This window comes from Macaca thibetana, chromosome 9 (genome assembly GCF_024542745.1).
Source record: "Macaca thibetana thibetana isolate TM-01 chromosome 9, ASM2454274v1, whole genome shotgun sequence".
NCBI lineage: Eukaryota > Metazoa > Chordata > Mammalia > Primates > Cercopithecidae > Macaca > Macaca thibetana.
Genome location: NC_065586.1, coordinates 7,093,181 through 7,120,417, shown reverse-complemented (window position 1 = coordinate 7,120,417; position 27,237 = coordinate 7,093,181). Strand labels below are relative to the sequence as shown.

The 27,237-nt window shown below is 44.1% G+C and overlaps 1 protein-coding gene across 3 annotated transcripts in view; it reads left to right on the top strand.

The window, feature by feature from the left end:
- SFMBT2 (Scm like with four mbt domains 2) overlaps positions 1-27,237 on the top strand; it is a 251,505-nt gene that overhangs the window by 202,825 nt on the left and 21,443 nt on the right. For all 3 annotated transcript variants that reach the window (XM_050804608.1, XM_050804607.1, XM_050804609.1), the window contains 5 exons: positions 1,627-1,740; positions 5,042-5,084; positions 7,077-7,147; positions 9,613-9,752; positions 18,514-18,623. In XM_050804608.1, the coding sequence (XP_050660565.1) occupies positions 1,627-1,740; positions 5,042-5,084; positions 7,077-7,147; positions 9,613-9,752; positions 18,514-18,623 (478 nt within the window). The remainder of the gene's footprint in view (positions 1-1,626; positions 1,741-5,041; positions 5,085-7,076; positions 7,148-9,612; positions 9,753-18,513; positions 18,624-27,237) is intronic.

The following is a 27,237-nucleotide window of genomic DNA, read 5'->3' as shown; positions in this document are numbered from 1 at the left end:
CCTTCTTCCCCTCCCTTCCTTCCTTCCTTCCCTCCCTCCTTCCCCTTCCTTCCTTCCTCCTCCTCCTCCCTCCCTCCCTCCCTCCCTCCCTCCCCCTCCCTCCCTCTCCTCTCCTTCCTTCCTTCCTTCCTTCCTTCCTTCCTTCCTTCCTTCCTTCCTTCCTTCCCTCTCTCTCTCTCTCTTTCTCTCTTTCTTTTCTTCTTTCTTGACAGCATCTCACTCTGTCACTTAGGCCAGAGTGCATTGGTGCAATCACTGATCACTGCAACCTTGACCTCCCAGATGTGAGCGATCCTCCCACCTCAGCCTCTCAAGTTGCTAGGACCATGGGCACCTGCTACCATGCCAGGCTAATTTTGTATTTTTTGTAGAGACAAAGTTTCTTCATATTGGCCAGGCTGGTCTCAAACTTCTGGACTCAGGCAATCCTCCTGCCTCGGCCTCCTGAGTAGCTGGGACTACTGGTGCATGCCACCATGCCAGGCTAATTTTGTATTTTTTGTAGAGACGAGGTCTTACCATGTTACCCAGGCTGATCTTCAACTCCTGGGCTCAAGCAATTTGCTTGCCTTGGCCTCCCAAAGAGCTGGGATTACAGTCATGAGCCACCGTGCCCAGCCACTATGTTATTTTCATCTTAGTTCTCAATGAGGAAACCAAAGCAGAGCTGGATTCAGGGGTCAGAGTCCATGGGTCACCGTCTATTAATGGAGCTCTTAACTCTTGATTCCTGGTTCAAAGTGTTTTTTTCCCTTAACTATTGATTTGGTGTCAAATTTTCTTCTTTTAACTGGTTCCAAATTTATTCTCTCCGTAGCCAGAGCTCCTTGAAACTTTTGCTGCTGTTAAATCCAGACTTCTTTTCTTTTTCAGAGTTTCATGGCTGTGAAGCCAGGTCATCACAAGGCATGACTGTAATTATGAAACAGGGTGTGATAGTCATCAGGTCCCACTTTTTAGTGGGATCTTTTAGACATTGCTACATAAGTGACTTTTCCATGGCATAGCCAAAGTCTACAGGCCACAGACTGAATTCAAAACAAAGTAACTCCAAACTGATAAGTTGACACGTTTCCTAGAGAAGGGCCTTGTCCATGTACACTGCTCATAAACCTTGTTTTTGAGGTTTACTGGTTTCGTTTAGCTGTGACGTTTGACTTTCTTTCATTGAAGGTTGCCTTTACTTGGTGTTGGGTGGAGCACATCGTGAAGGCTTAGATGTGGGCCCTGAGGTCCCACCCCAAGCTCCGATACATTCCCTTAACCCCAGAGCTGTTCTTAGGACAGGGGGATGCCCGGTCTCTCTTTCAGCCAATCCTGCTCCGATGCTAATCTTTTCCTACAGTCCTTCTTCTTCTTTTATTTTTAGGGTGGAGTATCTCTGTTTTTCCAAACCCTCACTGTATTTGAACCCCTTTTATCCCTGCCTTTTTATATTTCAAGCATTTGTGTCTGTGATGAGACTAAAGACTCCTCTAAAGTCGTCTCCTCCATACGGCTGCTATTTTGTTTTTGTTATAAAGGAATGTTTTCCGCCATGTTGGGGATGCTCTATTACTGTTGTCCTTCTGTTTCTTTGTTGGTAAGATCTGTTCGTACCTCTTTTCTCCGCTTCTTCCCATGCAGGGCTGCAGACCCCTATTCCAGAGGTCATTGTCGATGTGGAGTCCATGGACATCTTCCCAGTGGGCTGGTGTGAAGCCAATTCTTACCCTTTGACTACACCACACAAAACAGTCTGTAAGTGGTTCCCAGTTGAGGGGGGTGGTGGATGACACCAGTAATTTTCGTGAGTAAATCGGCAGCTTCATAAAGAAATTATAACCACGTTCTAAAGAACAAATAAGATTTTTGCTTTTCCACTGAGAACCCATGTTTTCGTGATCTCATTTAATCTTTAAGTGTTTGTATGAAATGATATCACAGGTTGACAAACTTTAACAGTGAGGGACAGTTGAAAGTCACAGAGAGGCAGAGAAAAAATACCTGAAACATCACTCTCAGTTTTTTATCCAATTCATTGTTTCGATGTGAAAAAAATAAGTTAGATACTATATTATTGTGTTATCATTTATTTAAAAGAACTGATTTTTCTCATGTAGCTTCTCCTAACAGAATCATAATTGGTTCCAATAATTTACTGACATTCTTATAAACACTTAGCCAGGCGAGGCACAGTGCCTCATTCCTGTAATCTCAGCACTTTGGGAGGCTAAGGCAGGAGAATGCTTGAGCCCAGGATTTTGAGACCAGCCTGGGCAACATAGTGAGATACTGTATATACATGAGAAAAGAAGTACATATATAAGTAAATTAGTCCATCAGGGTGGCACATGTCTCCAGCTACTCTGGAGGCTGAGGTAGGAGGGTTGCCTGAGCCCAGGAGGTCAGCACTGCAGTGAGCAAAGATGGCATCCAAGCACCAGTAGACTCCAGCGTGGGTGACAGAGTGAGATTCTGTCTCAAAAAATAAATAAACAGTCTACTCTTAACAGTAACGAATAGCTGATATTTCAGCTATGCTTTATAAAGCGTATTACCACACATCTCTTTGGTTACAGAAATACCAAATAACCAATATTAACAGTTAAACAACCCAGTAGTACATGCCCATTCATACATGTGTACACACACACGCATGCACATTTAAATACATGCAACAATTTTTTTTTTAGACAGAGTTTCGCTCTTGTTGCCCAGGCTGGAGCGCAATGGCCCGATCTCAGCTCCTGCAACCTTCCACCTCCCGGGTTCAAGTGATTCTCCTGCCTCAGCCTCCCGAGTAGCTGAGATAACAGGCATGCGCCACCATGCCCAGCTAATTTTGTATTTTTGGTAGAGACGGGGTTTCACCATGTTGGTCAGGCTGGTCTCTAACTCCTGACCTCAAGTGATCCGCCTGCCTCGGCCTCCCAAAGTGCTGGGATTACACTGTGGCTGTGCCTGGCCAACCGTGTGTTTTAACATATTATTGTAGGTTATTATCACAAAATGGTACCATTTTAAAATCTTCTAGCCTAATAAATCATTGCACTTATTATTCTACCCTAATGCATATCAGAAGTGTTATTTAAAATGATGAGTCCTTAGAGATTACAGGTTTAACTGTTAAAGAGATTCCGTCTCTGTCATTTTCTTGGTGGAATTTAGGCACCAACTTAACTTCTTCCTAACAGCCTGTTCTGTGGCCACTTCTGAAGACTCTCACAACATTGCTGGAAACACAGTTCCGTTGCATAGCTGACTTTACGTTCCCCAGTGGCAACAGAGTTTCAGGGCTCCTTTAGTTAGCATTATTAAGAGCACCAGAGGACATTATGTGTGTGAAACAAGCAGGTAGTTCACATTAGAGACAGCTGGATTCTATGGGATTCTCCTTTTCCTAAACCATCCTGCTCAATGGATCTGATTCAGTTGGAGTAATAGTTTCCCCTTACTTAAAAATATTTCTAAAACGTTGAGTGTACAACAATTATTTTAATCTCGAGGACATTCTTTTCCCCTGTCTCTTAAAATGATGCAGATTCTGGCCAGGCTTGGTGGCTGACGTCTCTAATCCCAGCACATTGGGAGGCTGAGACAGGTGGATCACCTGAGGTCAGGAGCTCGAGACCAGCCCGGCCAACATGGCACAACCCCATCTCTACTAAAAATACAAAAAATTAACCAGGCATAGTGGTACATGCCTGTCATTCCGGCTACTCGGAGGGCTGAGGCACGAGAATCGCTTGAATCTGGGAGGCAGAGGTTGCAGTGAACTGAGATCATGCCACTGCATTCCAGCCTGGGCGACAGAGTGATACTCTGCTCTGTCTCAAAAAAAAAAAAAAAAAATGCTGCAGATTCTGACCTTGCTCAGCCAGCATGGCCAATAGGTTCTCCCCAACCTGAGTGTTGTCCTGGGGTTGGGGTTCCAATCCCCTTTGTCCTTGTTGTCCCTCAAACAGAACCTGATGTCCTAGATCCTCTTCCTCCCCGCTTCACATGGATTTGGGAGGGTGCAGGTGCTTTGGGGTTTTCTGTAGCACAATCACGTACAGGTTAAGGTAAACACTGTAAAGTTTCCTCGTTCCTTAGGATTTTGGATCTGTCTGTTGTGCTTGGCTCTTTCCCAGGGGGTCAGGCGTCCTCACCCCGTTAACAAAGACCAGGGGAGACAAGTATTCCAAACTCACTTTTCACCTGACAGATCCTTAGTGTGGACCTTTTTGTAGTAATAACTGGAGTTGAATGTCCAATAGTCAAGAGTAGGTGGGATCTTATTGAGTATTTTTTTTATTTATTTTTGCTTGCATTTCTTGCACATACATTTTGCTTTAAAGAGGCAAACTCCAACTCCAAACCTGCCAGACTCTAGCAGCTTTAGAAGTTTTTTTGGAATTAATGTATGCTTATGTTGGAAGATGTAGGATTATCTGAGCCAAAGTTAGTAGATGCCAAAAGCTTTGGTCTATTTTTGTTAAGGTGATCCGAATCAGTTATAAATATAAACTGGAAATGTTCTTATCCAAATAAATCACTATTTGCTCATTTATGTCAATGTTTGACCAGGCATATTTGTGAGCTCCTGGTTCTCCTTTTGTGAATAACATGTTTGAGTTATTGAGTATGACATGCATGCCTCTGACAGCACTTCAGGAGAGTGCTGTGATGGTCACATGATTTGCTTCATCACAATTTTTCTCGGAAAAAAATCATTCTGGATAATTGCTTGCAACAAGTGATCTGAACGTGTGTGCTTACGTGAGATACAGCAGGTGTACCCTTTTGCTTTCTTAGATGCACATTTAAAAATGAAGTAGCTAGTGTAATGATCAGATTACATGAACTAAGTTGTACTAAGATCTGACATCTGGTGAGTTAATGTCTGTCCTATACTAGAAGAAACTGATAGGAAATTGTGGCATGAGTGACATAACTTTTCAGCATTTAAATTACTACTTTAAAATGGGTACCTTTTTACTTTATAACCTATTTTTAAAAATGGATTTGCCCCACTAACAAAGCTGACTTTCTTTTTTCCCCTTTGCCTTTTCTACAGCACAAAAGAAGAGAAAGATTGCAGTTGTGCAACCAGAGAAACAGTACGTGCTTTTTTCCTCCCCGATTGTACTGTATACCGATGAACTGTAGTGTCTTTATGGAGGATGGGAAGCATGGCTGTTTTTATTGGTGTTATCTAGCAAATAGCACCCAAGTAGAGGTAGCAGTAGAACACAGTGGCTGTTATTTGTTGTGTACCCGTTATGTGCAGGACACAGTGCCTTCTCCCCAGCGCACTCACAGTCCAGATTCCCATGGCTCACTTTTTATTCCACTTCGACGTACCTGGGGAGGGCCCCTGACCTACACACTGAGAGAAATGGCTGTCTGTGCTCGCGATTCTCAGCGTCTGCAGGGGCCCCACGTGGCAGGTGCAGTTTCGACTCGCAGCCCCTCACCACACTCAGAATGCTGCTTCTTACTCACCTCTCCTAGAGTAGCCCAGGTTTGGAGGCAGAAAACTTCAGTCCAACCCCAGCTCTGCTGAGTGAACCTGAGCAAGTAGCATTGGTTCTCTGCCTTTCAGTGCTCTGGTTTATAAAATATGATTTGGGGTACTTAGGAAGATTAAATTAGATTCCATTTGAAAAAAAGTGTAGGCCTTAAGTTGTAGGCTGAACAAATACAGATTATGCCCTGTCCCCCGTTTCAATTGTGATTTCCTATGGAAAGAGGGTGTCCCGCATTTCGGTTGTGACTTTATGTGGAAAGAGGGTGTTAGCAAAGTGTGTCCAGGCAGACAGTGTGGTTTTGGAAAGTTGTGACTGCTAGTCACATTTGTAGATACTGGGAAGTATTTAAAATAATGCTAAAATGTGCATTCCATGCCACGTGATTCTGCTTTCTTAAGTGAATAAAAATGCGCTGGTGGAAAGACAGCTGAAAACAGCGTTTTTCATGTGCAGTAGTCGAGTTTAAATTTAAATAAAATGAAACTGAACTGTAACTGCACCATTGGAATGAGAAGAACCGTTCTGTAGGTGTTTTTTGTGGGTTTGCTTCTAAATGCAGTGTATGCGGCTCATAACCAGACTCCATGTTATCCACCTGATGTTGAAGTAGAGAGATTTCGTAACACACCTGTGACTGAATCCAGACCTGAATTCATCACTCCTACTAATGCGCAGCCCATAGATCAACGGTTCTCACCTTTCCCGTGTGTCGGTCACTTAGAGAGCTTGGAACACACGGATTGCTGGGCCCCATCCTCAAAATTTCTGATTCAGAATGTCTGAGATGGGGCCCAAGAATCTGCATTTCCAACAAGTTCACAGGTAGTGTCAATGCTGTGGGTCTGGGGGCCCCTCTTGGAGAACCACTGCATAGATGGCCTTGCTACGATCTCTTGTAAAGGTTGACTTTGAGCTTAAGGAGCTTTTCAACCATGTGGTTTCTATGCCACCAACCTAGACACCCCCATGAAACCTAGTGCGCCTCTTTTCCCCTAAGGCTGCATTTTAAAACACCTATTTATTCAGCAGCATTTTTACTGAACTGTAACAGAACTGTGTCCTGGACTAAGCCTGTATTGCATTTGAAGACTCGCCAGTTTATAGATTTTCTTTTAGGGTCTTATTTTTAGTGTGGCCATGACTCACAGGGGCCCGGAGGTCAGAAATCAAAGGTTAGTGGAAAGTGGTTTTCAATTAGACATCGAAGTGGAAAAGTCTGACTTTAATCCAATGTAAGATAACGTTTCTTCATGTTTAAAATATAATTGAAGGCAGTATTACAATTCCATAGCAAGAGACAAGGCCAGAAGCAACCTGGGAGAAACTCACTGCTCAGTGCCAGCCGCTCAGGGGCAGATGTCTCAGGCTTTCCAGGGCCATCCAAAGAATTGGACAACTACTTTTCTGAAATGCTGTTTTCATCTGGTCTTACTGGCATTGCTCCCATGCACACATTCTATTCTATGGTCCTCTTATCTGAGATTTCTGGAAGAGTCCTTTTAAATTGTGATAAGACTTTGGAATGTAGTAGTTCCTTCTAAAGCTTGCGGTCCCTGATAGTTTTATTTTCTCTGTTGACAGATTGCCGCCCACAGTGCCTGTTAAGAAAATACCTCATGACCTTTGTTTATTCCCTCACCTGGACACCACAGGTAACGGTCCCATTTAGGGGTCTCTGTGCCTTCCCAAGTGCAGCCGGGAGCAGAGACATGTACATGTTTCTAGGTCACTGTGAATACATCTCAGCGTTGAGCCTGTTCCGTTTTTCTCCATTGCCACTCATGAACGGATACCTACTTTTTAAAAAGAAAAGTTTCTAAGCTAAATTCTCTGTGCCTCTTCTCTTCTGCTTTTTGGCCAGTAGTTCTAGATGGCTCTAGTCTATAGAAAAACGGTTTATGTGTGACTTGCAAATTAGGAGCCAAATTAGGGCTGTGTATCGTGGGGAAAAGGAAAGTGTTGAAAATATCATCTCATTAGGCAGTTTCTTTTTTGACATTTTATTTCGGTTCCACTTGCATTTTTCCACTTACTGTTAGTATTTAAGTCGCCTCTGGCTTTTGAATTGTTCCTTAAAACCCTCTAACGAGCTGGTTGTGAACAATATGTGTTTTTTAATGTGTAAAGTCTTACATCCTACAATAACCTTTGGAAATACGTTTGTGAGCTACCCTCTGACTATGAAGTCTGGTAATAGACACGTTTGTACTTTGTCATACTTGATTAAAAAGTCTATTCTCTAAGCCAAAATGAAACCTGCTCTGAATTCCAGGATTAAAACCAACATGTCATGGAAGAATCCTACTAGGAGATTATCTTGGTAGTAAAGAGCTGTTTTATAAGTAGATTTAACTAAAATTTTGTTTTTTCTACAGGCCTGGTAATCTAAAGGCAGAGTAATCCTACCAAAAAATTTCCATGTAAATTCTGCTGTGGACTTCATTATTTTGACTATTTTATATAAGTCAAACTTTAGAATGGTTTTAAAAGAACCTTGCCAGCTACACTTTCATAGTCTATAATTGTAATTTTACTCCTTTTCTTTTATATCCAGAAGAATAACATGTCTGCCTCCTACCTCTGCTGGTTCTTAGTTGAAGTCTTTATGAGAACAAGCCTTCCTAGACTGTTAAATTACCATCCCAAATTAATAGCAGTGGTTTTGCAGAAATTCCACTGTGAGTGTTGCTTCGCTTGGCGCTTGGGTAGAGTCAGGGTGGGGGCGGTGACTCCCTTAGCCAGAAGTGAAACCTCGTTCTACATTTATAGACATTAAGAAACTTTAGGCCCGGCATGGTGGCACGTGCCTGTAATCCCAGCACTTTGGAAGGCTGAAGCAGGCAGATTCCTTGAGCTCAGGAGTTCAAGACCAGCCTGGCCAACGTGGTGAGACCTCATCTCTACTAAAAATACAAAAATTAGCCAGGCATGGTGGCACGTGCCTGTAATCCCAGCTACTCAGGAGTCTGAGGCAGGAGAATCACTTGAACCCAGGAGGTGGAGGTTGCAGTGAGCCGAGATTGCACCACTGCACTCCAGCATGGGCAACAAAGTGAGACCCTGTCTCAAAACCAAAACAAAAAAAAAGTTTCTTTTTTTTTTGAGACAGAGTTTTGCTCTTTTCGCTTTTTCACAATCACATTCATGAAAGCACTGTTGACAGTCCTGAGAAAGTAGAAACAACTAAATATCCATCAGTAAGAGACTAGACGGCTAAATGATACTATATTAATTCAACAGAGTCAAATAAGTAAAAAAATGAATGAACTTTCTAGATCCGCATTTACCAACTTGGATATATCTCAGAAACTTCTTGTGAAGCAAACAAACAAAATCTTGCAGGAAATCATTTATGGAATATGTTTAAAATATCATATATTGTCATGCTTCTGTCTATGGTGAAGCTGACACACTTTGTGTGGCATGATGGACACCAGATTCAGGGTTGTGGTGACTTCTGGGGGTGCAGGTTAGGGGGGTCACTGGGGTGGGTGACACACAGGATTTCACTGTGTAGTCAATGTTTTTGTCGAACTATATAATGATTCTGGAGTGGTCATTGTCTTAGCTTTCATGTCTTTTCGTGTGTCTTGAATACTGCATCATAAACAGAAAAGTTTGTTTATATGGCAGAAAGTATGATCAGAATTTCTAAGGCATCATTAAGGATATCAAATGTTGCTTGTAGGCACATGCATGCTTCTGTGTGTGGTGAAGTTGACACACTTGTGTGGCATGAGGAACACCAGATTCATGCAATCTGGAAAAATTAACCAGAATTTCTAAGGTATCATTAAGGATATAAAATGTCCTGCTATTAGGACACAGCACCTCTTTCTCAAAAGAAGAAAATCATCTGTTTTTCTTTGCTCCTCTGTCACAATTTTCAACCAGAGTGCGGCTTCCTAATTACAGTTCTAACGACACTGGCCGTCACGGTTGTTGTGTTCATTTTGGGTTCCATTGCTTTTATTATGCCTGACTCCCCATCAGCCAAGATCTTGGACAGCTCTGTGTGCTCCTTTTCCCTGACCATGTGGATGAAGCAAGGGTCTCGGGGCCCCCTAGAGTCTGGGGCTGTGGTCCTAAGCATGGGCTGTGTTGCTCTCCCCTACAGGAACCGTCAACGGGAAATACTGCTGTCCTCAGCTCTTCATCAACCACAGGTGTTTCTCAGGCCCTTACCTGAACAAAGGAAGGATCGCAGAGCTACCTCAGTCGGTGGGACCGGGCAAATGCGTGCTGGTTCTTAAAGAGGTAAAACCCGTGCACAATCACCTTGGCTTATTTTAACAGGATTTGTCAAAAAGCTGTGGGCCCAGTTTCTGAAGGAGGGAACAGACATCGGAAGCAATTCAGTTGGCATTTACCGAGACCTCCTTTCTCTCTGTCCTGGGGGCTGAAGCCAGAGACACACAAACAGAAAAATGATGCTCTGACCCATGAAAGACTCCCCGTCTAGGGGGAGGGGACACACATCTGCCGCCCCTCGAATTAGGGGGAAACGTTGCACTAGATTTGAATGAAGTGCTTTGGAAACACAGAGGGAAGATTGTGTGTGGATTGAGGGCCTAGGATTGGAGTTGAGGTTTCTAAAGAGGTAAACCAGCCTGGAATGGCACAGAGGACTTCACGAGGCAGCAGAGGGTATTATCACTGAGAATGGTGCTCCTTGGCCAGGTCATGGTGCTGTGCCATCTTTTTGTTTCATCCATCTCTTCCCAGCACCTGGTACGTGCACACGGGAGGTAATGGTAAGTATTTCAATGGTCTCCAGGTACTTTGATGAGGTTTGTGTCATGGGTCACATCCAGGCCTGTCACTTGGAGGCTGTGGCTCCCCATTTGTCCTGCTGCCTTCGGGCGACGACCTGCAGAGAGAGGTGAATCCTGAGGATGTTGATGAAGGCTTCTGCTCCGTTGCATTTTTCTAGCATAGCCTCAGACAGTGCTTGGAGACAGATTGGAAATTTGGAATAGTTTCCAAACTCTTCCTGGAACTCTCTCTGCTCTTTTCTTACACATATCAGTGCTTTCTCTGAAGAAAGAAGATACCAAATGGATACTGTCTATTGCCACTGTACCATGATGAATGTTTCTTAAAATTCTGCAGGCACAGCAATCCATTGATCCATTGAACAAATGTTTGTTAGGTAACTTTGAGGAGCCAGGCACCATTGGAAGCATTGGATTAAAAAAGAAATAGGCTCTGCCTTTTGCCTGTTGGGTTTCCTGCTCTTGTTAGGGAGATGATGTAATCCTCAGCTTGATGTACAGTTGGGGGTCTGAGAGAGAGGCAGAAACACAGTGCCCTGGGAGCAGAGTGGAGGACAGATATATGGCAAGTAACATTTCATCTGGCTTAGGCAGAGTGCGTAGGATCCTGATTGCACAGTGTGGTCATGGCCACACAGGTGGGCATTCAAGGTATGTTCCAGAAAGGAAAGTCAGGTATGGCTGGAGCTTAGGAACTTAGGCTGGAGATAAACAGTGGCATAAAAGGATGCATTAGATTTTGAGAAGAAAAACAGGAAGCTGGCCTGCCTTGACGCTTCAGTATGAGGTTGGATGGAGCAAAGTGGATGGGACCTGCTTGTGAAAGGCCTTCTCTGGTATTTTAAGTGATTTGGACTTGAATCAATGGATAGAGCACCCCAGAGGGATGCTACACGAGAGTCTCTCTGTGGTTTTAAATATCATTTCACTTAATGAGAAGGACACCATTGAAGCAAAGTCAGAGGGCGTTTACTCTTCCTGGTCATCAGTGGTATTCATAGTTAAAGACCTTTATATTAGAAAAAATGTCTGCTTGAGAGAGGAAGTAGGGGTTACAGTTTAGAAGAAACCTGTCAGAAATCGACGAGGCTATTGTTGTGATCATTTATTCGGGAGCATGTAGAATGCTTAGCAGGTGATCCTTGCCACACATGAGCGTCCAGTTGAGTGGGAAAGATGAGTAGGTAAATAGAATGTAGCCACATGGTCCCAGGTTCCTGGCATGCACGCTTTGAGATCACACTGGAGGCATCCACAGTCTGTGGGGACCGTGGAACAGGTGTCTCCCCCAGGTAGGGAGAGGAGCGGGAATAAGGCTGGGGCATCTGGGGTGCAGGGGATGAAAGAGGGAAGAGGAGAGGATGCTCATAGCACCTGAAATTTGCAGACTGCAAGGGATGGACCCAGAAAGGGCCCTTGTTCATGTTTAGAGTCTGTCGCAGGCCTGGCCATTGTACCAGGCCCTTCATACACATCTTCATTTAGCAGCAGAGTGGAGCTGCCTTCCTTGTAACTAGCTCATTTCTGCATTTGGCATCATGTCTTGAAATCAAACAGTACACATCTCACTAAACATAAGTGGCAAGTAGATTCAATACATGAGAAATTTACAGCTAAAGAAAATGGTGATTGAGTTGGAAGGGCCACACCCTGGGAAGGGCTCCGCAGTGTGGTTAAGCGGCAGGACTGCTAGTTAATGCTAAGTGAATAAATTGGCACAGATTGGAGAGCCCTATAGATATTAAACTCAATCCAAACAGAAATCAAGCCAGGATTACACATAAGAATTTCTGCCACCATAGGAAATAGGACCCTAAAGCGAGAATTGACTTTCTTCTGTCTGCCACAGCTGTCAGTCTGTGAATGGATTTCCACTAGGGCAATGTTGTCTGCCTGTATTTCTGCCTGGTTTTGTTGTGAGTGATAGGATGAGGACACAAAAACACAAAATTACGGAGAGCTGATGGCCTTTTTTGAAGCTACCTGCAAGCCTGTTTCACATGACACATTCTGTTGTTGAAATGAGACCTTCCCTTCTCTGCCAGCTCTGTTAACAAACAAGATGACCTTGGCTTCAGCCTGTCTTGAGGGGCTGGCTGTTTTACTTTACTAAATGATTTTTTTTAAGTCAAAAGTAGTTACCCCTGGTCAATTCTCCGATAGGTGCCCACAGCCAAATTTAAAAGTGAGGCCAGAGCAGTTTTCTAATGACAGAACTAGTTTTTTGCTGATGTTTGAAAAATGCGTGTGGCAGGAAGAAAGAAAAACAAACAAAAAAATAGGTGAGTGCTTCAGTTCTGTGAGTGCAAGAAAAATGTAAGTTCCACCAAGCTAATATTTATGCTAATGCTCCTCTTTCAGTACCAGAACCTCTGTAGCTTCAAATTTCATTTTGGTTAAAGAGAACGAGGTAATGGAAGCAAAGACAGAGTGCATTGCTTTTCCTGGCCATCGGTGTCATTAGCAACTTGAACACTTTATGTGTAGGAGATGTGCAGCGAGAGCGGTTTACGATGACCTGTTCTGCCAGAAATAGACAATGTCTCGGGGGGTGGATGCAGACATGGTCTTTGGCAAGGTTCAGTGCAGGCTTCAAAGTCTAGTTCTGGGTTCTGTCTGAGTGGACCGCTTTACAAGAGAGGACGAAGTTTCTGGTAAAAGTGGTCTTTAATGCATGGCTCTACTCACTTGATGGGTGTTAGAGCCGAGTGGGGTTTGGAGGGGACCACGAGTGTGTCTGGCCTCAATTCAAGGGGGTGCAGTGAGGGGAGGTACAGGGACCTGGGAGAAGCTGGAACCAGAGTCACTCACTGGTCCATTCAGGTCCAGACGTATACCATAAGCAAACTCAGAATGAAGCAGGCCTTGGCGTGGAAGGGCAGGCCCAGCCAATGACCGCCCCTCACATGCTGGGCCTTTTACAGGATGCCTGTGCCCAGCTGCACGGAGGGTGGAGTTGTTAGGCACAGGCAGTAGTGATGCTGTTTATCCTAAGTCACATGTCCATGCTCAGTAGGGTCATTGTCCATTGGGATCATCTTTTCCTATCTCAAATCCTTCTACCCTATGCCTCCCCCAGAGTACCAGGGTCCCCAGAAGAGAGATAAACTATGGATCTGTGTCATATCAAGAGATTGGTTGCCTCCTATGGCCAAAAGAGTGTTGTCAGCTGTTGTGTTCCTTTGCGTTGCACGAGGTGTTCAGGAAATTTTTGCCTCGTAACGTACATACCATCTCATGAATCACCAGGCCTGTAGTCCTCACTTTATAGACAGTGTGTCAGGCTAGTGTCTGCATGTGAAAGAGAAAGTGAACGAGTGAGCCAGCCTGGGCACAAGAGGCCAACAGGGAGTGGAACATCTAATGTATTTACTCATGCCCGTGGGTCCTGGAGTGACTGTTTCAGCTGCAGACACAGACCCGTGATGAAGATGAGAGCAGACCAGCCAAGCGCTCCTGGCAGAAATGACTCTGAAAACACCCACCTGGGCAGGGCAATGGAGCCTCTGCCTTCACAGGAACTCCAGACATCATGGGGGGTTGGCAGGACAGTGTCCTTGGAGAAAGTCCCAGGGTGGCTCTCGGAGACTTGCGGAGCCTCGTGGTTTTCCTTAGAATTTATTTGGCTTAAAATATCAGTATGTAAATGTCAGTGACAGTATGTAACTTCTGTTTTTCAGAAAAAAAGGGAAACATGCCTTTCACTTGGGGCATCTGTGGGTGTCCCTTTGTGGGTTTTCCTCATGAGTTTTGGGGTGCTGAGCGGGCGAGGGCTCTCCGATTGCGTTCACTCGGCAGCAGACCTGTCCTGTCCTGTGTGCTGCTTTTTGGCAGTCCAGGTTCAGGAGCTTAAGAGAGGAACATTTATAGAAAGGAAATCAATGAGCTGTAACTTTCTGTAGAAAGGTAGAAATAGAACACCTGATTTTCTGCTCTCTTTTTTCTTCTTTTGGTGCTTAAATGTTCAGAGAAAGCCCGGGAAGCCTGGCACCCAGGACCCTGTGCAATGAGGCACTTCTCAGGCTTGTTTTTTTGCTCCAGTGTAACTCTCCACCCCGTTCACCAAGATGCTGGTGAGACCACGGCACTCGGCTGAGGTCCAAAGGCTAGGTGTGAAGGCGTAGACCAGCAGACTCAAAGAAGTAATGCTGCACCCCTGGACCGGAATGCAGTGTCCCCCGAACCCCCGGCCCTGAGTCAGAGATGCCCCACTGCAAATAGTGATGTGACTCCCAACCCCCAAAGGGCTTCAAGTGACTCCAGCTCCTGGTCACCTGCAGTTTTGGATCTTTCAAGTGGGACCTGGCAGTTTGGGATTTGGCCTCAGCTGTTATTTATGGTTTCGATTTCTGCCCTGTGGTTGATTCTTTAAGTGATTTCCCTCTGTCTTTTTGTTTGGGGTGTGTGGCTCTCACATTTGGGGAGTCTGTCGTGTGCTGTTTGAATTTCCCCTTCATTGTGGAGCTCTGAGCATTTGTCCTGGGCTATCACTCTCAACAACTTGTACCTAAAAACCAGAAAGCTTTCTGGTGGGAACCCTGAAAGTCGGCTGCCCCAAGCAGCCCTCACTGTTCATAAACTTGACGGCAGGAGAAGAGCTTTCATTCCTGGAAGCAGCCATACGTTTCTCGATAGCACCCAGGGGAGGCAGTGTTAAGGGAGTAGGAATGATGGTCTCGTATCGAGGACTTTTCCAAGTGGTATTGGACAGAGGGAATGTCTTGCCTAGCTGACCTCGGTGAAGTCAGTGCTCGGAATCAAAGACAGATGCAGACAGGCCTCTGGAAGATACTCTGCTGTGTTTTTGTTGCTGCTATTTTAAATTTATGCCGAACATTAGTTAACCCACTAAGTATAATGTACCAAGCTTGTGGGCGGGTGTAAACTAACACACTCACATAGTCTGTGGTGCTGAGGGAAGGCTGGCAAAGGAAAAGTGCACATTGTTTTTGCTTGTCAGGCTTTAATTATTTTCCCATAGAGAAGACAAGATAAATTTGATGAACTTTCTTAGCATAGCATAGAATAAGATTTTGCAGCAATGAAAAGCAATAGCAAATGATAACTCCTGAGGCTCCGTTCACGTAGATCATATGGTATCAAATACTTGGAGTGAATTTATTGTTAATTTTTAGATGAACAGATTAATTTTATCTAATTTCAGAGCCCATATTGAAATTATTGAACTAATTCAAAAAATATCGATAGGGCACCCTACTCTTGCCAGTTATAGTTCTATCTACCATGGATACAGCAGCAAACAGAATGAAGTCCCTGATTTCCTGCTGCTTATGTCTTAGTGGGGGTGGATGGTGAACAAATAAGCCAATTACAGAATAATCCTGTACTAATAGTAAGACAAATTTTCCATGAGAGGCCGGAGAATGAAGGGAGGAAGGTGCTGTGTACAGAGGATACTCGGCAGAGACCATTCTGATACGGACTTTGGAGTAAAGACCCAGCTGGGGAAGGACGGTCTGGAAGGGTTTCCCAGGAAGAACAATCCTAAGAGAAGAACAGAGCAGAGGAAAGGCCTGATCTGACTTGTGGTTTAAAGGATTGCCCTGGCCGTTGTTGGGAGGTGAGGCTCTCAGAGGGTGAGGTGGAAGGCACGGAAGCCCCTGCCAGCAGGGTGAGAATAGAAACAGAGCTGCCCAGTCTTTCGGCCATGTGCCCTCACCAGGCATCTGAGTAAGACAGTTTCATGAACATTGTGGACACAGAAAAGCCCCCATTGGATTGGGTTCCAGAGAGGACTGAAGAAGAGAAAAAGGCGCTGTTGAGTGTAGACTCTTCTTAAGGATTTTACTGTAAAAGAGCTGAGAAATGAGGTGGGGGATGTATTAGTTCGTTCTCACATTGCTGATAAAGACATACCCGAGACTGGGCAATTTATAAAGGAAAAGAAGTTTAATAGATTTAGTTCCACGTGACTGGGGAGGCCTCACAATCATGGTGGAAGGCAAAAGACACGTCTTACATGGCAGCAGACAAGAGAGAATGGGAGCCAAGCAAAAGGGGAAACTCCTTATAAAACCATCAGACCTCATGAGACTTATTCACTACCACGAGAACATTATGGGGGAAACTGCCCTACAATTCAGTTACCTCCCACAGGGTCCCTCCCACAACACATGGGAATTCAAGATGAGATCTGGGTGGGATCACAGCCAAACCGTATCAGTGGAGGAAGATGAGACACCTAAGGTCCTGTTAGTTCCGGGGGGCGGGGGGCAATCTCCCTGCTACCCTGTCTGATCAAGAACACAATGAACTGAACTCCAGTGTTTTGCAAAGCGCAGTAATTCAGTCTTAACTGTGGCTAGTCATAGTAGCTGTCCACTTTGTTATTTTCATTAGGTAACTATAATACATGACATTGTCATGTGCACAGAAATTACTCAGCTCACAATTCCAAAGTTTTGTAGAGAGCTTGTTGAATTTGGAGACGTATGATGTGGCATCGAGAAAAGCCAAGGGAAAAACATTCAATATCAGATGCTTTTTATAATTTAATTGCTGCCTGCTCCCAGCCGAATTGAACTCCAGAAGGCATTTTCTTTTCACAGTCACCAAATGCATCTTGATATGCAGCAAATAACATGTAGCTCTGGGGTTTTCTCAGGAAACCCAATGAAAAGAATCTGTTGAAATTTTATTGTCTGTTGATAAACACTGTGTGCGTTATTGCAGTCTGTTCTAATTAGATTTATTTTTAAACTGAGTTTCTGTAAATTGTACTGACAGTAAACAGTAAAATCAGATGATTATTCTAATACAGAAAACACAAACGCAACAAAACTGCTGGTACCGCCTTGTCATGGCTTTTTAGCACCTTGGCAAGCCACATTCTCTTGGTGGGTAGTTTTGAGGCTCTTGGAACATAGCAAAATGTTACCCAGGCAGAGAAAAGGCAGTTGCCGGGCTGACTGCATAGTGTAAAGTATTTTAAGAGCGAATCCTTAGTTACAACTTGAGAACGCTTTGTTTTCGGAAATAAATCAGGGTGCAAACCAAGCTCGTTACGTTCCAGAACACGACAGACCCGTGAAAACTGCGACGTGCATATTCCATCCACGTTCTCCCATCTCCTTCCATTTATTTTGTAATAGTTCCATTAAAAGATAGTGAGCATTTAGGCACTAGTGCCAGTCTCGCATCTCACTCGGGTATATCTCTTGCTCTCTCAATGGTATTTTGCTCTGAAATCCGAAATGTGAGCTCCATGCCTGGCGTGCTCCTTCCAACTTCTGCACCGGGACAGCCTGCAGGAGGCATGGACACTGCGTGCTCTCCCCATCTTGTTCCTGCTACTGTCACCCAGTGGAGCTTCGCAGAGGGTCATTTCATGAAGCTGCACACCTAGGCCTCTGCTTTGCACTCTCACATTCTGTAAGGTCTTTATGCAAATAACAGCAGCCCAGGAATGTGCCAGAACTCGTCAATGTTAATCATTAATGATGATTTACTTTTTAGCACCTTAGGGGTCTGAGGTTAGCACCTTAGGGGTCTGAGAAGCTCATTGAGGTTCACAGGAACATATCTCCCCAGGGTCAGCAGTTGGGACTCTCAGAAATGCCTGGTCTTCCTGAGCCCCATGGTAGACACATGCTTGTTTTCTTGGTCTTTGGAGTGAGGGGTGGATGGAGGAAATGCGATATTGGATGGCGCTGGATGTTCCAGACGCTCTTTGAAAATATTCACATTTCAGAGGGTTGCCCTAGTATTAAATGTCCATGAATTAAGCCTGCAAGAGGAGAGTGTCACACAATTTGTTACCCTCCTTGCAAGCATCTGAAGCCTCTCCAGAAGTGTTGGCATGAGTAGATTGTCTCTGTTTCATTGGTTCCTTATGAAATCTTTAAAAATAGAATGAAATTCTCAGTAGCCTATCCAGCTGAAGAGTAATCCTGTTGAAGTACAATAAATTGCTCTTTGGTGAAAATGGTTCAACTTTTCTGCAACTAGAAGAGTTAATGGGAGTCTGCCACCTCCTCTAGAGAGTGGTTCAGACTTTTCTAGCCAGAGAGATTGGATTTTACCACGCTTTTCATCCCGGGATGGTGAAACAACTCGGTGTTAGCCTGGCACGTGTTCTGTCAGACTTAATCATAGTTCTTCACTTAATGTGGGTGTAATGGTGAGCTGTTGCTAAGTGTCAGTGGTGTGGTTTTCAAAACATTCTTGTGTTAGTAGGAATGAATGCAATTGCAGCTCAGTCTACCTGTTTTTTCCCCCAAAAGGTTCTTAGCATGATAATCAACGCGGCCTACAAGCCTGGAAGGGTATTAAGAGAATTACAGCTGGTGGAAGATCCCCACTGGAATTTCCAGGAGGAGACATTGAAGGCCAAGTAAGTGTTTTCAATTCTGGAAAGCAAGGGTTTTTGTAATACTTCGCCGGCTACTGCGAAACTTGCCACTTCTCTTTGTGACGCAGCCCTGAGAAATGGAACAAACTGAAGGACGTTCATTCTGTAGTTCTGTGGACGACACGTAAATTTATTGGCATTTTTGCCATACAGCGTTGCCTTAGGCCTTAGGATTCCTAAAGTGAAGTAGAGATTTCCTTAACTAATATTTTATTATATTAAACATTCGGCGTAAAAACTTGGTATGTTTCAGGACCAATAGGTTATTCGAGCAAAAGGGGGAAATTTGTAGAGAGGATATCCCTCATCGTTATTATACTATGTTCATAAACAGCTCTTCATTTTTGATATTATAAAGACGACGCTAAATGCAAATGCTCTCTTTTCTGGCAGTTGACAGTTCTAACAGATTAAAGGAACCCGTGCATGTTTGGTCTGGGTTAAGTAAATGGCAGCGAAATCTGGGTTGACATGGAGTCAAGTGACTTTCTCTTTTTTGGAAATAGGCTAATTGGAAAGGTGACATTTTTGCTTTCGTTAAGTTTCTTGACCTCTGAAATTGAGAGCGGGAACCTTATCAACGTACTTGAACTTGGTTATTTAAGTACATAGAAAAAGATCCGTTTCTAAGATAATTTTATGTTGAATAATTGTTTAGAGTGCTTGAGAGGACTTTTAATATTCATCTCTGGGTTTCAAATAGAATAGGTTTTACTAGTTGACTTCTTAATGATCATTGAGATGTAACATTTGAGCAATGATTTTTTTTTTAAAGAGGAAACCAGTTTTCAGTGGCTAGAGGATATCTAAGCCTCCTTTAGAGAAGGCACCCGCCCTATGCATAGTGAAAATTGAGAAATATTAAATAATTTGTACCATCAGTACTATTTTCCTCTATAGTTAATTCATGCTAGTACTGTGAGTAAAGATGTTTAGAGATTGTTTTGTGCCGCACTCAACATTCATTGCCAGCAATCCACTTAGCATTCCTGGTGTCATTTTTGAACAACTCTGGGGTTTTAGATTCGGTAAACGTCACTTATGGTCTAATCATAATCTGCCAAATCACCAAAGTGTAAGAGAATATATGTAGATAAGAAGAGGGTTGGCCGGGCGCGGTGGCTCAAGTCTGTAATCCCAGCACTTTGGGAGGCCGAGGTGGGTGGATCACGAGGTCAGGAGATCGAGACCATCCTGGTTAACACGGTGAAACCCCGTCTCTACTAAAAAAAAAACATACAAAAATCTAGCCGGGCGAGGTGGCGGGCGCCTGTAGTCCCAGCTACTCGGGAGGCTGAGGCAGGAGAATGGCGTGAACCCGGGAGGCGGAGCTTGCAGTGAGCTGGGATCTGGCCACTGCACTCCAGCCTGGGCAACAGAGCGACACTCCGTCTCAAAAAAAAAAAAAAAGAAGAAGAAGAGTGTTTATTTGCAGGGAATGGCAGGCCAATTAAAGATGCTCCTACATTTCATCATTTCCTTCCTTCTCAAGAAATATCTAAGTGAGCTTCACCTATAACTCAGAGAAAAACGTGTCTTTCTAATATTTCATATTTTTCTCCTTATTTAAAGAGATCATTAGCAGTAGTGGCACATTTTCTTACAAGTTTGTAGAAGTTGTGGGGGCAGAAAACATGAGCAAGTGTTTATAATGGAGAAATCCTTCTTATTTTAAAACTTTGCTGCAAAATTCAATACAGTCCATGTACACCTAATGGACACAGATATAATAAAAGTACAAAAATCTGAGCTCCCATTAAAACCTCCTCTGCCTCTAAATAAGCCAGAAACTCGCTCCCGCTCCACGGTGAGAGGGAGTTCATTTTGCACGTGTTTGTACTCGTTTTCATGTTACCAAGTCGATCAGAGATTTTTATTAAATCCAGCCCGATACAATCAAAACAGACATGGTGAAACCCGGCTCTGCTGAATTGTAAAGGCAGCATATTACCTGTTATATCAAATATGACAGAAAGTTCCATAGCAAACTCTTACACAGCAACTTCTAATGAGAAAACATCTGTCTGAGCTGGGTTGCAACTGTGCTAGATCATAGCAGCGTCTCAAAGCAGCTGCTAAGGATGACAGCTTTACAGTCAGCGGGAGCTCTCCTGCTCTGGTCCTGTGTGTTGAGTCACCTCTTCCCTTCTGATGTGAAACGACAACTTTTTAGATCTCGACAACTTTGCTATTCTCTTTGGTGCACATGGGAGGAGAGAGAGGTGGCATCTTCCCATTTAGCTGAAAGGCAGATGTGTTTTCTGTCATGAATAAATTAACGTACAAGAGTAGAGACCTGCATTCAAGACATTTGGTCCAGGCCAGGCGTGGTGGCTCATGCCTGTAATCCCTGCACTTTGGGAAGCTGAGGCAGCACACCGCTTGAGCCCAGGAGTTCAAGACCAGCCTGGACAACATAGTAAGACCCTGTCTCTACAACAGATAAAAGATATATATATGTGTATATATATGCCATATATACATATGACATTCAGTCCTCTTGGTTGGTTATGGGAGCTGTTGTACACAGTTCTAAAGACTGTTTTCAGGAAGAGCGGATGTGAGATTATCCATAGGGCAGTGTGATTGTGCTCCGTTGGCATCTAGGATTTCTGGTTGTTTTTCCACCTCCTAAGAGTAAAGACCCATTTACTTGAAAGGATGAAGGTGTCTTTGTAAAGGTTTTGACTTGTAAATATAATGAAAACTTACGCTATTACCTACGATTGTCTCTGGGTGATTTTTCTTCTATTTATCCAACAACCAGACCTTTTGTAGAAATTGTTGCAATATTTGAACTTGTGAGGAGTCTATCATTATTACCCTCAACAGGTATGGAAAAGCAAAAATTTGCTAGCTTTTGGGCCAAGGAAAAAAAATGGCTTCTCATGTAGTTCATTTCTGTTCTGGAAGAGAACATTTCTTTCTTGCCAATGAATTTAAATATGCTCAATTCACCTACATTATTTTCAATTACAGGAGAAGAAATTTAGGCTGTATCTTAAGGGGATAAGGAAAAAAAAAAAGCCTTCTACCTCTCTGCATCTAGAGACATTTAAATATGTTTTTCAACATGTTACAGAATCTCTTGAGGGAAAATGAAAAGACTGTCTTAACTCTTTTTTGAATGGCGTTTGTGATCATCTTTATAAAAGCCAGGCAGAAGCTTAATAATTTTTCCAGTCCTTTGTTATAGTTATTCAGAATGTTTAAAGAGGAAATATCCTGGTAGGATTTCATGTGAGTTACAGCTCACTGTCACTTATCAGAGGCGAGGAGATAAAGTCAAATCTTCGCTGTTAGGTGCATTGTGCTCAGCTCTGTGGAAATGTTGTGGTTTCATTTTTTTCCTAAGCAGCGGTTAATTTGGTGTGTGTTTTTACTTATTTTACTTTAATTTTTGTCCTTTTACGCAAGCCTGTGTCTTATCAACTGTCACGGGTAACATCTGGCTATCAAGTGATTTATGTAAAAAAAGGATTCCCAAACTGAGAGACTTGACCAAAAAAGGTTTTGTTTGTTCATTCGTTAATTTTGGTTACCTGGCCCAAGTGTATGTAGTTTGCTGTCCTGAAAACGTACGAGGTGAACTTTATGGTTCATAATACGAAGGTTCGTCACGTTAAGCAAAGCGATGAACCAGTTTATTCAAAGGGAAGACAGCGTTTCTGTGTGTGTGTGTAGCTGAATTCGTCAGATCGCGGCATGGCGTGTCTGATTCGAACAGGCCAGCTTAGGACATTCTGAAGGAGCAGTGGTTCCCCTGGGATAAACATACACACCCCTGGTATTGCAGAGTTCCCATTATTTAAAGGCAAGAAGGAAGAAAGACATTTCTGAGGAGTTTGGGTGTCCTAAGACTGAAAACCAGTGACCCCTTCTCCCGACCCTGGCATCCAGTGACCAAGAATGAGACCAATGAAGTGAAAGCTTTGATCTGAAGGAAGTGAGAACCGTACCTCACTATTGCTGACGAGAACAGAGGCTTCCCACAGCCTGCAAAGCCTCCCTATTTCTGCGGTTCTTAGAGTCACCGTTTCCTTTCTCTTTTAATTCTTCCTTCAGCATTCGAGGGTGTGAATAGGGCTTGAAGAACCAGAACCTCGTCCCCCGCTCCCAAACCCCTATCACTGCCCAACAAGATTTGGTTAAAAGTTCTCACAAGGGTGATTTTGAGGGCAAATGATGGAACTTAGACCATAGCGACATTCCGCTTGGGCTCTGCTGGTGGTTATAAACTGATGGTTACACCAGTGTTGGCTTCTTCACTCTGTTTTTGTTTTTGACTGAAAATCCGTTTTGATTTTTCTCCACTTTCAACTTTGAACTACCGTATTAGTCCATTTTCATGCCACTGGGTAATTTATAAGGAAAAAAAGGTTAAATGGACTCACAGTTCCACATGGCTGGGGAGGCCTCATAATCACGGCGGAAGGTGAAAGGCACATCTCACGTTATGGCAGACAAGAGAAGAGAATGAGAATCAGGCAAAAGGGCCTTCCCCTTATAAAACCACCAGATCTCGTGAGACTTACTCACTACCACGGGAAACGAATGGGGAAAACTGCCCCATACTGCTTCCCACAACACATGAGAATTATGGGAGCTACAATTCAAGATGAGATTTGGGTGAGGACACAGCCAAACCGTATCAGCTACTGAAGGCGAGGAGATGATTTTTTCGGCATTCTTATACCATTCCATCTTCCTCTGTCTTTCTCCACCCCTGCCATGTGCACTTGGACGTGGAAAGAAATCCCTACTTTGGCTGATGGGGAGGAAGTGGAAGGCCACACACACTTTATATTGATATTGGTAAGGAAAGACTTTGCCTCCGCTCTCTTAGGTTCTGGGAGCCTGAAAATTAAACTGACCAAAGACAGGTGAGTGAGAGGAGAAACAGCCCGCTTACATGTGTAACGCTCATACCGAGGGAGTGCTCAGTGGTGAATAACTCAGAGGAGGGGTCTGTCGTTTGGGGATTCTGCATCCAGCTCAGTACGGGAAAGGCAGCTGGGAGCAAAGGCTTTTGTCGGAAGAACAAGTAGATTGCTTTGGGAAAGACAAATTGGATTTGAGGAAAACAAATGGGAGATGAGAAAGTTTGTGCTAATGTTTGTTTATGCAGGTGTGAGTGGTCTTTCTTCTTCATGGCCAGGCCGGGAAACGTCCCCAGAAGAGGGGATTTACGGCAGCTTTACTCTTAAGTCTCTCTCCCGGGAGGAGAAGCCGTCCCCAAAGAGGGAATTTACGGCAGTCTCCATTTCTCTAACGTTTCTGCTTTAGAGCAGATAATGGGAGCTCCGAGAAGGCTTCTTGCTGTATCTGTCGAATCTCAAGTATCTTGAGCTTAAAATGATCTTCTCTGGACTCTGGGGTTCTCAGTGTCCTGCGCTGACAACCAGCAAGAGCCTCTCCCGTGTTTCCCACCGTTGATCTGTGACTTCCTTTATTGTCTCCAAGTGTGCTTCCGAGAGCCCCAGCCCCTCCTGATGTGCTCAGCTTGTAAAGACGAGATTGCGTTCTTCCCTCCAGGTTTCTCTGCAACCTGAGTGATGCGTAGGTGCCGGATCGGCAAGGTCTGTCTGAGGACTGAGATGAAGGTTCCCCTTCCTGGACCTCTCCCTTACAACTTGCTCCTCCCTCACCGTTTTTGTCTTTGCTATTCCTTAGTTCCAACTCGATGATCTTTTGCGCGTTGCTTTTATTTTCCTTCTTTCTGAGATTATTTATATTGCCAGGGAGTTTTCTTTCGTGTGCGAGCTCGGCTGTCTCGTAATATTTTCCTCTTACTTTTTCTTCTTGGGACTTGAAATACATGCTCCAAAACCTTCGTGTTTGTGAGAGCCTTGCCGGGCCGCGTGTTAAATAACATCCGTGTCTTGCCCTCTGGTCTCACAGTGTTAGCAGAAAGTTGAAAGCATTATCTCATGCTTTTCGGTTGTTCTTTTCACACATCCTCCCTACAAAGTTTTGTCGCTGGTATGCTGTTTGTAAGTCTCTCATGGAAGGTAAAAGTACGAAACACACTCTTCTTTTCACTTTTGGTAAAAGAAAGAATAGAATGAGGCTGGGCACGGTAGCCCGTGCCTGTAATCTCAACACTTTGGGAGGCCAAGGCAGGAGGATCACCTGAGGTCAGGAGTTCGAGACCGTCTTGGCCAACACGATGAAACACCCTCTCTACTAAAAATACAAAAATTAGCCAGGCGTGGTGGTGGGTGTCTGTAGTCCCAGCTACTCTAGAGGCTGGGGCAGGAGAATCACTTGAACCTGGGAGACGGAGGTTGCAGTGAGCCAAGGTTGTGCCACTGCACTCCAGCCTGGGTGAGAGCCTGTCTCAAAAAAAAAAAAGAAAAAAGAGAAAGAATAGGTCATCCCCGTACCCAGCCATCCCCAGGTCTGCCATATGGAGCTCAAACCCCTGTCCGCTGTGCCTGGGAAGATCGTGTAAGGATCAAGTGATGAAATGCTCTAAGATCCTTGAGAAAATGTCAGTGGCTCCATTCCATCAATGCACATTTACTGTTAATTCCCAGCCAGTTGGTAAACTCTTAGAACTATTTTTTGCCTCTCCTTATTTATAGGCCTGTATCTTCGTATGTTCAGCATGCCTTTGAAAAAGTTGTTCCAATAGTTACCCTAATTTGCAGGGCAACTCCAAAACAAGCCTGTTTATTGGTTCAGGTTGGAGTTGGAATTCACAATCAATTTATCCTTCATATATTGATAGCAACTGGATATGTCCATGTTACTCAACCAGTAGTGCTCAGAAATACTCATGTGGTAGAAACTCTGTTGTAGAGTCAGCTTAGTATAGTTTGAGTCATTATATGACTGCATGCCTTTATATTATTTCTAAGCATTTTTGAAGCAATCTCAAACTTACAGAAATATTGGAAGTACAGAATAAAGGTACTATTCTTTCTCCTGATTGATTTGGGATAAGTTGAAAGCCTAAGCCTCGTTACCCCCAAACACATGTTGAATATCCTTTATTCAAAATGCTTGGGACCAGAAGTGTTTTGGATTTCATCTTTTTTCAGCTTTTGGAATACTTGCAGTATACTTATATTATGTTGACACTCAAAAGTTTCAGAATTTGGAGAATTTTGAATTTCAGATTTTCAAATTAGGGATGTACCTGTATTTTTTTTTTCTTTCTTCTGAAAGGAGTCTTGCTCTGTTGCCAGACTGGAGTGCAATGATGCAATTTCGTCTCACTGCAACATCCACCTCCTAGGTTCAAGTGATTCTCCCTCAGTCTCCTGACTAGCTGGGACTACAGGCGTGTGCCACCACGCCCAGCTAATTTTTGTATTTTTAGTAGAGATGGGGTTTCACTATGTTGGCCAGGATGGTCTCGATCTCTTGACCTCTTGATCTGCCCATAAGTAGGCTTTTCTAAGGAGAAAAGCTTGGGCCTGTTGTGTTCACCCTTTTTTTCGCATTCATGGTGGAACGTAGGTTCCAGTTCCAGTCCAGCACGCCAGAGTTCATCTTAGACTTTTCCTTCCCTATACTTGCAACTCCGGCTCTGACAGTGGAAACCTGGCCTGTGCTCTCCACCTTTGGCGTATTTGTTCATTTCATCAAGCCTCAGCATCACTCCAGTATCCTCACGCACCTTGCTGCTGTCCCCACATGCGACGACCTCCTCCCTGCGTCCCGCCCCAACTTCCATGCCTTTCCCTGGTGGGTTTCTCTCCAAGATGGGTTTCATCAAGGAGGGCCCTTGGGACCAGTGCCTTTGGAAGGGAGGGGAAGGCAGTGGGATTGTATAGACAGAGATCATCCCACAGTGAGGCCAGGCAGGCACCCGCAGCACCTCTGGGGTTAAAGGCTCTTCATGGCTGTCTGGAGTTGGGCTCCAGTGACCTTTTTACTTCCTCCACAGTCAGTCCCTGGTTGGGGCCCTCCCGGGTAGGGCAGGGCCAAGGCAGCTTTTTGCAAAACCCTAAAGGGGGCTGGGCACAGTGGCTAAAAACTGTAATCCCAGCACTTTGAGAGACTGAGGCAGGAAGATCACTTGAGGTCAGGAGTTCAAGATCAGCCTGGCCAACATGGCAAAACCACATCTCTACTAAAAATTTAAAAAAAAAAAAAAGAAAAAAAAAAAAAACTGACCACTATAGGCATGATGGCGGGCGCCTGTAGTCCCAATGACTCAGGAGGTTAAGGCAGGAGAATCACTGAAACCGGGGAGGCGGAGGTTGAGTGAGCTGAACTGTTGCATCACTGCACTCCGGCCTGGACAACAAAGCGAGACCCTCTCTCATCAAAAAAAGAAAAAAACAAACAAACAACATAAAAGGGCCACAACTGAAGGCTCCCTCCCAGCAGCTGGGGCAGCAAGCTCCCCAGTGAAGGGGTCTAGGCAGCACGTCATCTGCCACCTCACCAGCCTGTGCCCCATCCTTACTCAGTCCCCTCTACCCCCACTGCCATGGCTTCTAAACAGAATTGTTCAGGAAGGGCAGGGAAGAGAAAAAGAGCCCGCTGTTTTTAAACAATGCTGTAATTTAAATCTTCATACCTTCAGATGGGCTTTTCCCTATTGTGAAAGGTTTTACTGAAACACTTGCTTCCACGAAGT